Source organism: Rattus norvegicus, chromosome 10 (assembly GCF_021556685.1).
Source record: "Rattus norvegicus strain SHRSP/BbbUtx chromosome 10, alternate assembly SHRSP_T2T, whole genome shotgun sequence".
In the NCBI taxonomy this organism is placed as follows: Eukaryota; Metazoa; Chordata; class Mammalia; order Rodentia; family Muridae; genus Rattus; species Rattus norvegicus.
The window spans coordinates 76,108,955-76,125,610 of record NC_141543.1 but is presented as its reverse complement, the minus strand read 5'-3'; the positions used below and the strand labels follow the sequence as shown (position 1 = coordinate 76,125,610).

Below are 16,656 nucleotides of genomic sequence, written 5' to 3'. Positions count from 1 at the left end.
GGCTACCACTTCCTACCACGCCTCGGCGGAACCACCACGTCAGCCAATCCCAGGAGCAAACTGGCCCCGGCGCGGCACCGCCCTTGGAGGTCAGCTTCGCCAACCAGCATGTAGAAAAGAGGCGGACCCGCCTTCAGAATCCATCCAATCCGCTGGGGCTGGAGGGAAAACACAACAGTATGGAAGTTCGGGTGAAGCGGTGGGTCAGGTTCGGTTGTGAATACAGGCAGTAGGGAAGAAAAGGCAGGCGTGTCTACGGGCCTGGAAGAAGCACCCTGGTGGATTTTCTGTTTTAAGAGAACTCAACATGCACCAAACATCTGCGGACCTCAGCCAGGACTCTCCAGCGAGGAGCCCGAAGCCAGGCACACTGGTGTGTTTACATCGAATTCTCGCGACAGCTGATTCGAAGCTAAAAGCACGTGGATGTGGCAGCTGCCAATCACTTTTACCAGACCACTCAGACTGCCCAAGCCCGCCCTCCGTCCCGCCCACGACATTGTGTTTACCTTCCGGGAGTCTAGGTTGGCAGTCCGTGTTCAGTCCTGCTGCCAAGTTTATCTAAATAAGGGGCCTGTAAGAAATCTTGTTGGGGTCCTTAATGGTTACTGTTGTAGGAATGGATGTTCATGAACATCTGGAAATAGAGAGGCCTTGTTGGGCAATACAGGGATCCATAATTCTAAGAAGACTCTGAGGCTTTGCACGATGGCATGGGGAAGATTTTAAGGGGCCCTGGAGTCTGTCTCCTCTAGTCATAGACTAGAGCTCTTGCTCGAGAAACCTACACGCACACTCGCAGCTTTACCTTATCTTTCCCCTGAGCATCTATTAACCCTGTGCCTAAATCTCTTTTTATGGTATTCCGGTAGGCCAACACTGGTCTATATAGCAAGTTCTAAGACAGCCCAGTGCCAGCAAGTTTGAGAACATTAATCCTCCCTAAAGAAATCTTTATAATAAAGTATGATCTTAAAAATCATAAATGGGCCTAGAATTTAGACATGATGTTCCTGCCTAGATGTGAAATAGGCAGCTAGGTATGACCAACAAGGAATAAGTAAAAGGACATTTGCCTATCATACAGGTTAGTGTCAAGAATTGGGACAGGAGGTCATGGCCAAGGCCAAAAAAGTCATTTCTATGGCCATATATGTCTTAGTTAGGGTTACAATTTCTGTGATGAAACATCAAGACCAAAAGCAACTCCGAAGTCGACTGAGGGAAGCCAAGGCAGAAACTCAAACCAAGCAGAAACCTTGAGGCAGGAGCTGGTATAGAGGCCTTGAAAAAAGACTGTGTACTACTCATGGCTTGCTCAGCCTGCTCTTTTGTAGACCCCAGGAGCACCAGTCCAGAAATGGCACCACCCACAGTGAGCTAGGTCCTCATCCCCTTCAATCACTAATTAAAATGCCCAACAGGATTGCCTAATATCTAGATCTTATCTTGTGGAAGCATTTTCTCAACTCAGGTTCCATATCTCAAATGACCACATCATTCCCCTAAATGACAAGGGACTTTTTTTCCTTATTGAGCTCTTCAGAGCTTAGATAAAAAAGACGAGGGAATGGATGAGAATGTTTATGAATGAGAATATTACTTCTGTCTCCAACATGCGGTGTGGATGTGGATCCAAAGGAGGCATACAGCCCAGTGGCTATGAGCATCCCCCTGATTTAAATGTCTTAGTTGACCACAATAGTAGCAGGAAAGGATTTTTTTCCCTTTTCTGTTCTCTCAGACTCAGCAAATTGTCTCTGGATGGGGTTCTAGGGTTTCCTGAGAGAGAGGCAGAAAGGGGTAGTCATTGTAGCTGTGTGGTGAAATGGAACTGCTTGTCCTCTAGTTTAACCCTCTGGGATCTCAAAACCTCCTCTCAGTGTCTATGAGGTGGTTCAGCAGGTAAAGGTCCTTGCTGCCAAGCCTAACCACATGAGTTCAATCCCCAGGACTTACATGGAAAAAGAAAAGTTGTCCTCTGACCCCACTCCCAAACATGTAACATAGCACCCCACCCCACACCCACAAATACATGGTGATTTAAAAAAATTAAAGGCCTCCTCTTTGTTGTTACCAGTAGTAGTAGTATATACTATAGTAGTAGTATATACTACTGCTCTATAAGGTCTTAGTATATACATAAGTATATATAAAGGAAATAGGTAATCATGTGCTTGCAGCAGACATGAAGTAAGGGACATGAACCTAGGTGGTACCAGGGTTCCCAATACCCACCCTGCAAAGGAAACTTTTTAACAAATGAAGGTTGTGTCATTTTTAGTTATTCCCAGGTCTGTTATTCCAAAGTTCTTCAGGGGAATGTGATTATGTGTGTGGGTGGACAGGGAGAGTGCTGAGGAAAGATCAATACCCTGAGCTGGAAACAGAGTTACAGGCTAGAGAAGGCTAAGTGGTGGAGAGGCTAGGTGTTGAACCGTGGGCTATGCAGGTTGGAAGCCAGCCTGGGCTACATGAGACTCAATCTGATTAAACAAAGGTCATAGCTTAATATTGGTGGCTCACACGTGTAAGCCCAGCACATAGGAGGCCTGAGTGAATCTGATGTCACCGTCAGATCCTCAGTGAATTTAAAGCCAGCTTGTGCTATCTGGTGAGACACTAGCTCAAAAAATAAGAGAAAGGGGAAAGGAGAACGAGAAGAGACACTCCCGACCCATTTGATTTGGTATTTGCTTTCAACACCAGTTTGAGGTAACGTTGATAAACAGTAGATTCATCCCCATTCACGTTGTCCTGTGATAGACAGCACATGACATTGGTTGGTCCCAGTTAGCCCGGTGACCTCACTAAAGGTATGAGGATGAACTTGAACTCCTGACCTTAATCTCACTCCTCAAGATTCCTAGACTATAGGTAAGCATTACACCACATCTAGATACTCCCTTCATAACCATGACTATGGTGTTCATTTTCAGTGGAAAAAAATTGTTCTGATTGTTACTAAGCATTATTTTAATAAATTACTCGCTGAGCACATGTAAGATTTATTACTATTATATTACCTTTCAAATGACTACAAATCAAAACCCTAAAGTTCCCACCTGTTGAGGTAGTGCATGCCTATAACCTAGCACTCCAGAGGCTGAAGCAGGTTGGTAGCAAGTCCAAGGTGAGTCTGGCCTACATACTAAGTCTGTCTCAAAGAACAAAATAAGAAAATGAATTAAAGGCAGGTGAAAATTTTAAAACAAAAACATATCAAAGAAAAGTGAAAGGAAATTAAAACGTAAGAATGTGGTGTTAGTTCGCAAGGTCAGAGGTCCTGCACCTCACCTGGGCAGCACAGTGAAGCTAGCCCTGATAACGGTGAGCCAGCCTTCTCATGAGGGCGTAAGAACGTGTAGATCTATGTAGGGCCTCCTACATAGATCACTCTGGTGGTATAGATAAGAGAAATCCCACACACCAATCACCTCAGCTACTACCCAGACCCAGATCCAGAGCTCTGAATTGGCCCACCCCAAAATCCCAACAATCTGCAAACATTTGGGACATGTAAAAGGGCCAGTCCTGCTGATCCAAAGCTGCAGGATATCCATGGCACAGACACGGGGCAACAACAGGATAACCAGGAGGCCCAATGAGAATCCAATATTGATGGTGTCACAGAAGCCAGAGATTTCAAACCAGACCAATGACTCGTTGCAATGAACATTTGCAAGTGAAGATGTGGACAGAGCGGTATACTGTGGGACACACTGAGACGCACTATAGCTTCCATGATGAGATGGTTTCTGTTTTGGGGGGGTTGGTTTTTTTATTTGTGGGGGAAGTTGCAAGTTAGAAGAGTGAACATGAGGGGGCTGGGAGATGAGCCAGACTGGGCCGCGAGATGTGCAACTCATAATCAAGAAGATGTTTGTAAAAGGGGGGGGGGGGTGCGCTAGGAAAAGTTAATAGCTGAAAGATACCTAAATTTGGTAAAAAATACAAACCTACAGACCCAAGGTCAAACAATCAAAAGAATTTAACTCAGGAACCATTCAGGACCTGGTAGTGGCAGAAATGAGGAGATAACAGCTGAAAGACAGACCTAAAATTGCAGGGTATGTTTTTTGAAGACATGTCAATGAAACCAACTAATTTATACAATTAGCATATTTAGTAATTACCAAGAGACCTATAATCCCCTTTATAAGAGGATCCCGAAAGCCATCCTAGTGGGTCCACCTAGGTTTCAGTATTTCAATAGTGCCATCCAGAGAGACAGAATTCAAAAGTAGTAGGCAACATAGCATATCCAAGCCAGTGTTTGTTTTTCTAGTGTTACGGATCAAATGCAAGGTCTTATGGCTAGACATAGCTCAGAAGTTAAGAACACTGGCTGGTATTCCTGAGGTACTTTTTTTTTTTTTCCTTTTCTTTTTTTCAGAACTTGGGACCGAACCCAGGGCCTTGCGCTTGCTAGGCAAGCGCTCTACCACTGAGCTAAATCCCCAACCCCCCCCCTTTTTTTTTATTTCCAGCACCTACTTACTGGTCCACAACTTGCCTTTAAGTCCAGTTCACGAGATCTGACACCCTCTTAGGCCCCCACAGGCACTAAGCATATACGTGCTGCACATACTGCCATGCAGGCAAACTAATCGTACACATACTAATGAAGTTCTCTTCCCCCACCCCACTCCACCAGAGCTGAGGACCAAACCCAGGGCCATAAGTACTTTACCCCCAAGCTAAATCCCCAACCCCTAATAATTTTTTTTAAATGCAGGGCTTTGCACCTGTTAAGCAAACAATCACGTAAACCCTCACACTAAACCCCGAGTCCTTTTATCTCTCCTGCTCCTCATTTGTCTCCCTGGTTTTGTTTTATACACTACTATTTTCAGACTCGGTCTCATGATTCTCAGGTTGACCTAAAACTTTGTAACAAGGATGACTTTGAATCTCTGATCCTCCTGCCTCTAGTTTTTGCAGTGCTGGGATCTAGCCTAGGGCTTCCTGTGTGTGAAGCAAGCACTCACCCAACTCAAGCACATCCAAAGCCCTCAATGAGGTTTCTTGTTCCAAATTAAGGGCTTAAGATAAGATGTTCCTTTTTTTTTTTTTTTTTTTGGTTCTTTTTTTTTTTTTTCGGAGCTGGGGACCGAACCCAGGGCCTTGCACTTCCTAGGCAAGTGCTCTACCACTGAGCTAAATCCCCAACCCCCCAAGATGTTCCTTAAGAAGCACAGTTGTACACATACCACATTTATAGAATCTTAGAGCTTCAGTACTTCCCTTGAGCTTTTATTCTATTACCAAAGGAGACACAGCTTTACTGAACACTTAGAACCTGTAAGTGAAGCATGTTGTTAGACATTTTAGTTCATGTCTGTGTTCTGTATTAATAAAAAATGAGTACTGTATGTATTTCAAGTCAAGAAAGCACAGGTATATCTCATATCTGACTGTTGGTACCTACTGTGAAGAGTCACCAACAAAACGCCAGCAACGTAAGGGCAATAGTTCACTGATTTATTGGATAGACATATTCATATAACCAATGAAAGCCTGTATGATATAAAATAATTTAGGAAATGTTGGGTATTAGCAGCACCATCTGTTATTGAAATAGCAAGAAAAACTTCACGTATTTTAAGCAAACACTAGAAGAGAGTAACTATATGGCCTAATGCCACTGGTCTGGGACAGATAGTGGTGTGTTAGGCAAACACACCGCCATCTGTGCCAGAGATTTCAGTAAGCACACCAGATGTACTGTTCTAGAAGAATGCTACTGAAGTTACAAGATACTGCATAGTGTAAGTGGGACAAGGAGACTAAAATCAGCTACATTAGCACAGCTCAGTATTTTTCCTATGAAAGGTTTACTTCTGAATTATGAAATGTGAAATAAAATGTAATTTTAAAAAGACACTGATGGTCCCTAGGAAACATTAAGTGGAGCACAGAGCACTATGAAAATACTTCACTTTTCCAGTTTGCTTAGTAATTTTCTTTAAAAAGTCACGTGTTCTTCACAAGGGGTGTATACAAGTGTGTAATAAGCATTTTAAAAACTTTAAAGACATTTTTAAAATCGTAAAGATTCTTCTGACCTTTCTTCAACATTAGCCCTGTTGTCACAATTACTGTGTGTCAGAATAAGAGACTAAATTTGTGTGAAGGATACAAATGTACACACATTTTACAGCAACTTATTCCCTACATCTACAAATTTCACATTTATAATACAGGCAAGTACAAGGCCAGAATAAAACTGTTAAATTCCAAAAAGTCAAACTGTATACTCTTTATTTTGTCCCCTTAAAAAAAGTTCAACTTCGGCACCAAATGTAAAAAGCCCTCAAGTCATAGGAAGGGAGATCCCCACTTCCCAGGCCCACCTCAGCACACACACACTGTTTTCCGGTGCTGATGTAAAAGAGGATTCCCCATCTTCTTCTGGCCCCGGAGTCTGCGCCTCATGGTCAGTGTGACAGAGTGCCTGCGCTGGGATGCTGTGGGGAGACTCGAAGCTTGGGCCCCGCTATTTCGACTTAAGCCATTTCGTCGATGCTTCTTCATAAGGGGACCAGAGTTGGATTCTTCTAATGTCCTTTTAAAATTGGCTGGAGGGGTTCTTTCAACTTCTTGAGCTTTCATTTGACCTGGAGTTGACATCTTTAAATTTTTTTGGTCCATGATAGTATTTGTTGAATTGGTTGGCATGAGGCCAACTGACAGAGTATTATTCAAAGAATCATGAATCCTTAAAGTCAGGGCTTTGGGGCAATTTTCTTCAAGTGTCTCTGAGTCTTTTGAGGTCATGACTACAGTCTGGATACTTCCTCGAGCTATCTCAGCTGGGACCTCTAAAAACTTCTCTGAGAAGGCATTACTGCGAACAAGGGCAGGTATATGGTCCTTAGAGTTCAGCCTTGGCCATGGATCTTCTTCCAGTGACTGGGGGGAAAAAAAGGAAAAATAAATATTTATCCTATGCTCGATAAACTGATACAGACAGTAAGTTCTTAAGACATTATTAAGAGGGGTTGGGGATTTGGCTCAGTGGTAGAGCGCTTGCCTAGCAAGCGCAAGGCCCTGGGTTCGGTCCCCAGCTCCGGGAAAAAAAAAAAAAAAAGGAAAAAAAAAGACATTATTAAGATAGTAAAACCAGCTGGACAGTGGTAACACACACCTTTAGTTCCAGCACTCAGAAGACAGGCAGGTGGATCTCTGTGAGTTCGAGGCCAGACTGGTGTACAAAGCAAGTTCTACACAGCCAGGGCTACACAGAGAAAACTTATCTCAAAAACAAACAGATGGCAAAAGCAAGGCATGCACTCACTTTCCTTCATCGTAAATTCACTGCACTAAGTTGAGGGTTACAAAGAAAGGAGTCAGTACAAAGGAACCCAGAAGGAACCCATCTCATCACAAGAGATAGCATCATGTACCTAAGGGGAGAAAACCATGTGCTCACAGGTCTTCCTGAATTACAGCTGGGACCAAGTAAAATACTTGAAGGCTTCAAAGCAGACCCCTTAAAACAGCCACAAGCACACACTCTACCAAGACATGCACTCTGTGCCCAGATGCAGAAAAGGGCTAAATTACTGCTTTTGATATTTTAATTTCTTTACCCAAACTCTATATTTTACTTTGTTTGTTTGTTTGTTTGTTTGTTTGATGAGACAGAATTTTTCACTGAAGCCCTGGCTGCCCCAAATCCTGCTATATCAGGCTGGTTTCAAACTCTTAAGATCTGCCTGCTTCTGTCTCCTAAGTGCTGAAATTAAAGTTATATAAAACCACTGCCAGCAGAAACTCTGTATTTGAATTTTATGTACAGTAATATACTACTGATGAACTAGCTCTAATTATTTTACATAAAATCCTTGCTTTTTGACACAAGCCCATGACAAACTTAAGCTGACATCCCAACTTTCTGGTTAATCAAATAATGCTTGTTTTCAATTTTAATTATGTGGCATAATGATGACACAATTGGGATGAAAAGGACCAAATTTCTATTGACTGCATTAAGACCTAGAGGCTTATATTACTGTCCTGCCATGGCATGTATGTGTGAAAATATGGACACACAAAATAAATGCAATTTAAAATTTTTGTTAACTTCTCAAAAGCTTGTGTGTATATGAGCATGCACAAACAGTATGCATATGTAGAGGTCAGGAGGCAAGTTACATGTGATCTCTCCTCACACCCTGAAGACCCCAGCATTGAACTTAGGCAGCAAGCACTGTCTTGATGCCTCTCAATGGCCTTTTCAGAAAAAAAATTGGGACAGTGTGTCATGTAACCCAGACTGGCTTTGGACTTGCTTTATAACTAGCGATGACCGCAGATTCCTGATTCTCCTGCCTCTACTTTACAGTGCTGATTGCAGAGACCCACTCATCTTATATACTCAATCAAGCCTGGGCCTCATGCTTGCTGGGCGAGCTATCAGCTGAACCCTACATCCCCAGCCCTATAAATGGCTTCTTGACAAAAACTAGTTAAAACTAGCGATCTTAAAACTATAAGTGAAAATTTTCCAGGGTGTTCTAAAAAATCTGTGACTATTATCCATCTAGGAACTATGAAGTACAATATTAAAAGCAATCATACCATAATGGAAAAATAGATAGTAATTTCCCATCCCGTGAACATTAGACACCAGATGTCAACTGAAAAGACAGGTCATGAAGGGACCTCAGTGAGCATAGTAATAGAACCCCCTCTTTTTCTGAGACAGAGTCTCACTATGTAGCCTTACAATCATTTCCAACTCTCCGTATTGCCCTTGAATTTGAGAGTCCCACCTCAGCTTCCCAAGTACTAGGATTACGTGTGCACGACACGATGCCAAAAGTGTGTGTGTGTGTGTACATTCATGTGTGTGAGTGCAGGTGCTTGTATGCCACGGCTCAGGTGTCATTTTGCTTTTGTTTTCTGTTGTGTATGTCAGCTAAGCTGCCCATGAGGGTCCATGAATTCCCCTTTCTCTACATTCCATCTCCCCACAGGGTGCTAGGATTACAAATGTTCCTGCTGTATGTCCAGCTCTCACATTGATTCTGGGTATTAGGACACAAGTGATTCTGCTTGCACATCACCCATTTTACCCACCCAGACATATCTGTAGCCCTTCCTTTTCCTTCCTAAGAGAAGGTCTTGATGATATTACCCATAGTTCTCCAAGAGTCCCAGTGCTAAGAAACGTTTGTTGTCCGCAATAGTATCTCACCCTGTAGTCCAGGCTGCTCTCAGACTTGCAGAAATCCTCCTGTCTAAGCCTCCTAGATTTTCAGATTACAGCAGGAATCACTCTGTGCCTAGATCCTAACCCTAAGGGACCCTTCTCTATTTGCCTAAAGAGCAACTCCATTCTTTGTTTATTTGATGTTAGTGTAAGTACTATGGGCTATTGAGATGGTTCAGTATGTAAGATAAAGATGCGTCCAACAGGAGTCTGGCAAACTGAGTTCAATCCCCAGGACCCACATAAAATCAAGAGGAGAAAACAGCATAAAGTCATCCTCTGACCTCCTCATGAACGCTGTGGCACACACACCCACACTCCCATAGCGATGAATTCAAAAGGAAGCTGGGTGTGGTGTTCCAAGTTTAATCACAGCATCTGGAGGCAGAGGCAGGCAGAACTCTGTGATTTCAAGGCCAGGGGTTGGGGAGACTGGACTACACAGTGAGTTTCAGGACAGCAAGAGCTGTCTCAAACTACAAAGCAAGCCTGGGATCACAGCAATTCAGGTGTCTAAGGCAAGAGGACCGTAAGTTCAAGATGAACCTAGACTATACATTAAGTTCAAGGCCAGCCAAAAGTAATGAGCGAGGATATAACTTAGCAGTAGAGAGTTTATGCTCCATTCGATAGACCCCAAGGTCTATCCTAGTGCAAAAACAACCAAACTAGACCAAGGGAGGAAGAAAGGAAAACTCACTGTCAATTACTGATGACAGACTACACCTCACCTCATTGCATGTATATTTTTGTCATCTATGTGAAATAAGAGGTAACATAGTAACGATAAATTCCAGACACTGACTTTCACAACCACAGTACCCAAAGTAAAAGTCCTCCCAAGGCCTTTTGTCTTAGGACAGGCCTATAATCCCATCATGTGGAAGTGGGGAGGCAGGAGAAGCAGGAATTCAAAGCTAACCTGGGCTACATGAGAGCCTATCTAAAAACAAAACAGTTCAGTGACCCTTTTAAAATTTGCTTAAAAGATGTAGCATACAGGGTTGGGGATTTAGCTCAGTGGTAGAGCGCTTGCCTAGGAAGCGCAAGGCCCTGGGTTCAGTCCCCAGCTCCGAAAAAAAAAGAACCAAAAAAAAAAAAAAAAAAAAAAGATGTAGCATACTGCTTTATTTCCCACTTTGTCAGTCTCCTAAAAAATAAAACTCTAACAAAGCCAAGTTAACTGAGTTCTACATAAATCAGGAAACAAATGCTATACTCATTTAAGTATGCTCCTCAGCTTATATTTTTTTATTAAAGATTTAATTTATTTTTATTTATGTGTATAAATGGGTGTGGATACCCTAGGAGTCAGAAGAGGCTATCAGATCCACTTGAGTTAGAATCACACATGGTTTTGTGCTGCCTGGTATGGATGCTGGGACCCAAACTCAAGTCAGACAAGTACTTTAACCAGTGAGCCCGACCTCAGCACATCTCAAACGCATTCTATTTTATTTACACTAAGAAATTGAATAATCAGGCATGGTGGCATACTTCTATAATCACAGCACTCAAGTAGGAGGATCAGGTTGGAGGCCTGAAATCATGTGTCAAACAAGTAATGTAAGAAGCTAATGCTATTTCTTATTTACGCTAATAAAAACCCAAGCCTGGGGTTGGGGATTTAGCTCAGTGGTAGAGCGCTTGCCTAGGAAGCGCAAGGCCCTGGGTTCGGTCCCCAGCTCCGAAAAAAAAGAACCAAAAAAAAAAAAAAAACAAAAAAAACAAAAACAAAAACAAAAAAAAAAAAAAACAAAAAAAACCCAAGCCTAAGTTCCAATACCCTACAGGCCAGTTCAATCTTGATTCTGTATGACTTTGCTCAAAATATTTAACCTCTCAGTGTTGTTGTTGGTAACATGGATCACATCAAGATAACTCTGTATTATAGGTTTAAATTAACTCTCCTGTGTACAAGTGGTTCCCAGATTTATGCTTTACAAATATTCATAGATTCATAAAAAGGATCAGTAAGTTCCACATATTAACATTTTTCAGTGACCACAATAATTTTTCTATTAAATTATATGCATACAACTGACTTCAAATTAGTCCTGTGTGAGAATGGCTCTTTGAAGAACTGAGAATGTGGTTTAGTGGCAGTATGCTCAGCATTCACAAATATCAGGGCAGAGGGGAAAGGATTCTTTCCAGCAATGAATTAAACAGCAAAGATCCATCACTTTCTTGAACTAATTTGAATAAAAACTTGTCTTAATTAACTAGTTATGACTGTAAATACTGTAATCCCAGCACTTGGGAAACAGAAGCAGGAAGATCAGGAATTAAAGATCATCCTCAACTGCACAGTCAGTACAAGGCTGCCAGGGGCCACACCCATGAGACCTTGTCTTAAACACCAACAAGATGTGTTGGAATGAATGAGAACGCCCCACCCCCTCGATATCTGAACACTTGGTCCCTAACTGGTACAACTGTTTGCAAAGAATTAGGAGGGGGTGCCCTTACTAAGGAAGGTGTGCGTCTCAGAGGAGGCTTTGAGATTTCAAAAGACTTGAGAGACTCCCAGTGCTCTCTCTTGGTTGTGGATCAAGATGTGAGCTCTCAGAGCTGGCGAAATAGCTCAGCAGTTAAAGGTACTTGTGCTTGCAGAGGACCCAGGTTGTCCACATCCCAATACCCACATGGCAGCTCATACCTGTCCAGATTTCCAGCTCTAGGGGATCTACTGTTCTCTTCTTACCTCAGCTGGCACCTGGCATGCACATGGTAAACAGACTTACATTCAAGCAAAACACTCATATACATAAAATGAGATCTAAAATAGGAGAGATCTCAGCTGTTCTTTGACTCCGACTCTCTGAAACCACAAGCCAGATTAACACTTTCTTGTCATGGTTAGTCTTGGTCATGGTGTTTTATCAGGAAACACACACACACACACACACACACACACACACACACACACACACACCCTGTAGCACTGTGTACCTTGACTGGTGGTGTAGAACTTGGAGAAGGAGTCATCACACAGGTTTCTTGGCTGTTGTAAGTAGGGCTATCAGTCAGGTTCAGAAAGAGCTCATCTTCATTGGTAAAGTTCCCTTGATTATCTACTTCTGGAGAGATGCAGATTACTATGGCACTTGTGTTATCTGCTCGAAGCATACGCTGCCTCCAGCGGCCAAGTGCTCGATTCACAAGCATTTTAGCACAAGACTGTCCTTGCTCACCCTATATTTAAAAGAACAGAAGAAAGAACATTAACTCTCAATTACTCACCACTGCATATGATTCAAATCAAAAACCTGGTGGATCGGGTGAGATGGCTCAGTTAAGGGTGCCTGCTACCAAGACTCAAGGTCTCCATCCAGTTCAATCGCTAGACCCACATGGTAGGAGTGACCAGCTCCTCTTCAAGCTGCCCTCTGACCAACACATACACATCACATGCATAAACACAATAAAACAAAAATTTAAAAATAATAAAGCTAAAGTATGGCCAAATAAGCTAATAAAATTAAAATTTTCAAACATGATCTAAAATTTCTATAATCTTGCATCTAAATTAAAAAATTTTTTTAAAAATACAGCTTGGGGCAGGGCATTGTAGTGCAAGCCTTAATTCAAGCACTCCAAGACAGACACATCTCAGTTCAGGGCCAGACTGGCCTACATATCAAGTTCCAGCATAGCCAGCTCTTACAGACCCTGCCTCGGAAGGAAGGAAGGAAGGAAGGAAGGAAGGAAGGAAGGAAGGAAGGAAGGAAGGAAGGAAGGAAGGAAGGAAGGAAGAAAGGAAGGAAGGAGCAGAGAGAAGAGAAGAGAAGAGAGGAGAGGAGAGGAGAGGAGAGGAGAGGAGAGGAGAGGAGAGGAGAGGAGAGGAGAGGAGAGAAGAGAAGAGAAGAGAAGAGAAGAGAAGAGAAGAGAAGAGAAGAGAAGAGGGATGGGGGAGAAAGGGACAGAGAGGGAGGGAGAGGGAGGAAGAGAGAGACAGGGAGGGAGGGAGGGAGGGAGAGACAGGGAGGGAGGGTGTGAGTGAGTCTTCTCTGGTGATTAAATTAGATACTGGTGTACCAGGTGTAATGATACAAACCTCTAATATCAACACTGAAGAGGCTGAGGCAGGAGGATCACTATACCAGGATGGGAGATAAAGGATGTACTTTTATCTCTTTAGTCAAGAAGTTTGGTCTACTCTAAGGAAAGTTACAGAGAAGTCACCTTTAAGAGGAAGTAAATCATTATAAATATAATAAATTTGGGGATTTAGCTCAGTGGTAGAGCACTTGCCTAGCAAGTGCAAGGCTCTGGGTTCGGTCCCCAGCTCCGAAAAATAAAAAAGAAAAGAAAAAAATAAATATAATAAACAAATGAGGCAATTAGATATGGTAGGAAAAAACTCGCTGCAGCGGCCAACTTCCACATAACTGAGAAGCCCTCTACAGTGACCTGGTCCAGTAACGCCAGCTACCCGGAACACCATAGGAAGATCACTGGTGCCCAAGAACAGGGAACCACAGTGACAATACACAGAGATAGCCCAGAACATCCTAGAGCTCACTGTGTAGCCCAGGCTGGTCTGCAACTGGTAGTCCTCCTGTTTCATATACTCACATGATTATAGACATGGAATATTATGAGTTTTGAGTTATAGAAACATTTTGTGTGCCATAAAAAAAAATCACTGTCAAATTATAATACATTTGGAAAAAGGATTCTAATTTTAGTGATGTTAAAAGAAGAGTCTTATATGAGGGTGCACACTTGTAAATCTACCATTTGTGACGTTTAGACACAAGTATCAAGAATTCAAGGCTAGTCTCACTGCCTAAGTATGAAACCAGAGGGCTTCATCAGAGCCTGTCTCAGAAAACCCAAACATAACAAAAGGTGGAAAGTATGCATCTAAACTGACTGAGGGCAGTGTCCATGGTTATCAACTACTGACTCTCCCACACTCTTCTGGGCACATAGTTCACATGGCAACACAAGCCATCAGGACTCACTGTGAAGCACTCCTTTGCCCTTCACTTTTCAGTACATCTGCTTTACTTCTCAGCAAAGCTCCATGGAGAAAAATAATTCCATACAAGCTATTTCTTTCATTTGTTCTTTTAGTTTTTCTTGTTTCTTGAGATAGGGTCTTACTATATTGCTCTGGCTGTCCTGTAACTCACAATTTAGACTAGGCTGGCCTCCAACTCAGAGATCCACCTGTCTCTGCCTCCCGAGGGCTGGGACCAAAGGTATATGCTATCACCACCCAAGAAGTTATTTCATCTTTGTTATTATCTGATAATTACTAACTGTAAAACACTAAGTGTGGGTAATAAGAACGAATGTTGAAATAACAACTCTTAGCTTTAACAAACTCACAGTTTGATGGAATTGGCATTTATAGTCTTTTTTTTTTTTTCAGACTAGGCACTGAGGACTGAACATGAGGCAAGGTGATGTATACCTGTCATCTCTACTCTCAGGAAGTAAAACAGGAGAATTAGTCCCAAATTTTAGGTCAGCCTATACAATCTAGGAGACACCCTATCTGAAAGTGAAAGAAAAAAAAAAGACTGGAGGTATAGCTCACAGCTAATGTATTTGCCTGGCATCTGTTAAATCCTGAGTTCAATGTTCAGTGCCAAAAACCAAACATTACATTACATTTTATGCTAAGTGAATACTAGATTTAAAAGGACATTTGGTATATCATCATGTGTATAGGAAAAATCCGAAGTAGGTAAGTACATAGGTACAGAAAAGCCCAGAGGTTGCAAGGTGTATGGAAAAGGAGGAGAGTCACTGGAAACGGTTATGAGTTTGTTCAGAGCAATGATAAGACACAAGACAAACCTCCTGAGCTAGACTCACAACCATGGACAACAAAACAAACACTTCAGACCACATCAAACCTAAGTCACTTCTCACCATCAAGTATTTTTTCTCCTCTTGGTCTTGGCACATGGAGATGGCATCTTGAGGTGGAACCATATTCCAAAGCCCATCACTTCCCAGGATAATATACTTGTGCTTCTGGGGGTCAAGTGTGTGGACACTGGTGTCCGGTTCAGGTGACACCACAAACTTACCACTGAAGAAATCATAGCTCCACAAGTCACCTAGGGAAAGGGGGCAGAAGAAGCACTAACTATTACTTGCAAGAGAGTCACATCGCCGACTGAAGAAAAAGAGTCCCTAGGTCCATTCCTGTAGTGCACTGCAACTGACAGCATTTAAAACCCACACCAACATATCAGGACAAGAGAATTCCATCAACATGCTGAAGAACCAGCATGGGAATTTGCAGCAAACACCCTCCTCCTTAACCTTAAAGTAGTGTTAAATAAAGCTGCAAAATGAACTAAGCACTCTCAGAATATCCATGTTTTCTCTCATTTGTGGCTCTGAGATTTTAAGCAAATACACAAGTTCATGTACGTATGGAACGAAATTAGAAATGAAACTATCTAGGGGAAACAACTGGGACTAGTAAAAGAGGATGTCAGGAACAAGATAGGAGGGCACAGCAGACAATATACTCAAAGGACAGAAACACTTAAATAAAAATGACCTCTGTAGGTTTAGGGTCAGTACTTGTAACCCAGCACCATGTACAATTTAAATACCAATGAAAAATATAAATCAAATCTATGCAATGGGATAGAGATATACATCAGAAATAAGAGTACTTGCTTAGGATATACAAAGACCTAAGTTTGAGCCTCAGAATCAAGGGAAAATAATTAAGGACATATTTATTAACTCTTTTTGAACAACAACAAAAGAATACTTTATCTTGACTGCTACCTTTTTTCCAATACTATGCTGGAGTTCTTTCTCAGCACTGTAGGATGATTAAAAATACAGGTGAATTGAATAGGAGGAAATTATTCATGGGTAATTTCATTGTACAAAGAAAACCACATAGAAAATAAAGCTAAATATAGTAGTGCACACTCGTAATCCTACTATTCTGAAGAATGGGAAAGGAGGATTGATTCCAAGTTTGAGCCAGCCATGGTAACTCAGTAGGACCCCATTATGAAATTACCAAGATGGGGGTTGGGGATTTAGCTCAGTGGTAGAGCGCTTGCCTAGGAAGTGCAAGGCCCTGGGTTCGGTCCCCAGCTCCGAAAAAAAAAAAAAAAAAAAGAACCAAAAAAAAAAAAAAATTACCAAGAACTCAGTGCAGCTAGGCAGGAGAGTGTTGGCTAGCATATGAGGCCCTGAGTTCAAACCCCAGCACCATAAATAGCTCTGCAAGCTTGTTAAACCCAACAGAGAGAAGTCAATATATATATACACATAGACATATATGTTTTTCAAGACAGGGTCTCTCTGTGTAGCCTGGCTGTCCTAGAACTGACTCTGCGGGCCAGGCTGGCATCAAATTCAGAGATCTGCTTGCCAAGTACATGTGCCAACATGTTTATAATAAGTGTTTTTAAAATGAAGCACTGTTGACACTTGCT

The 16,656-nt window shown here is 42.1% G+C and overlaps 1 protein-coding gene across 2 annotated transcripts in view; it reads right to left on the bottom strand.

Moving 5' to 3' along the window:
* Nucleotides 1-5,463: 5,463 nt before the first annotated feature.
* Ppm1d (protein phosphatase, Mg2+/Mn2+ dependent, 1D) overlaps nucleotides 5,464-16,656 on the bottom strand; it is a 36,000-nt gene continuing 24,807 nt past the window's right edge. The window contains exons 4-6 of one of the 2 annotated variants that reach the window (NM_001105825.2): nucleotides 15,113-15,303; nucleotides 12,176-12,418; nucleotides 5,464-6,915 (exon numbers count right to left, since the gene is read on the bottom strand). In NM_001105825.2, the coding sequence (NP_001099295.2) occupies nucleotides 6,358-6,915; nucleotides 12,176-12,418; nucleotides 15,113-15,303 (992 nt within the window). In that variant the 3' untranslated portion in view covers nucleotides 5,464-6,357. The remainder of the gene's footprint in view (nucleotides 6,916-12,175; nucleotides 12,419-15,112; nucleotides 15,304-16,656) is intronic. The other variant, XM_087570610.1, reaches the window with a different exon arrangement.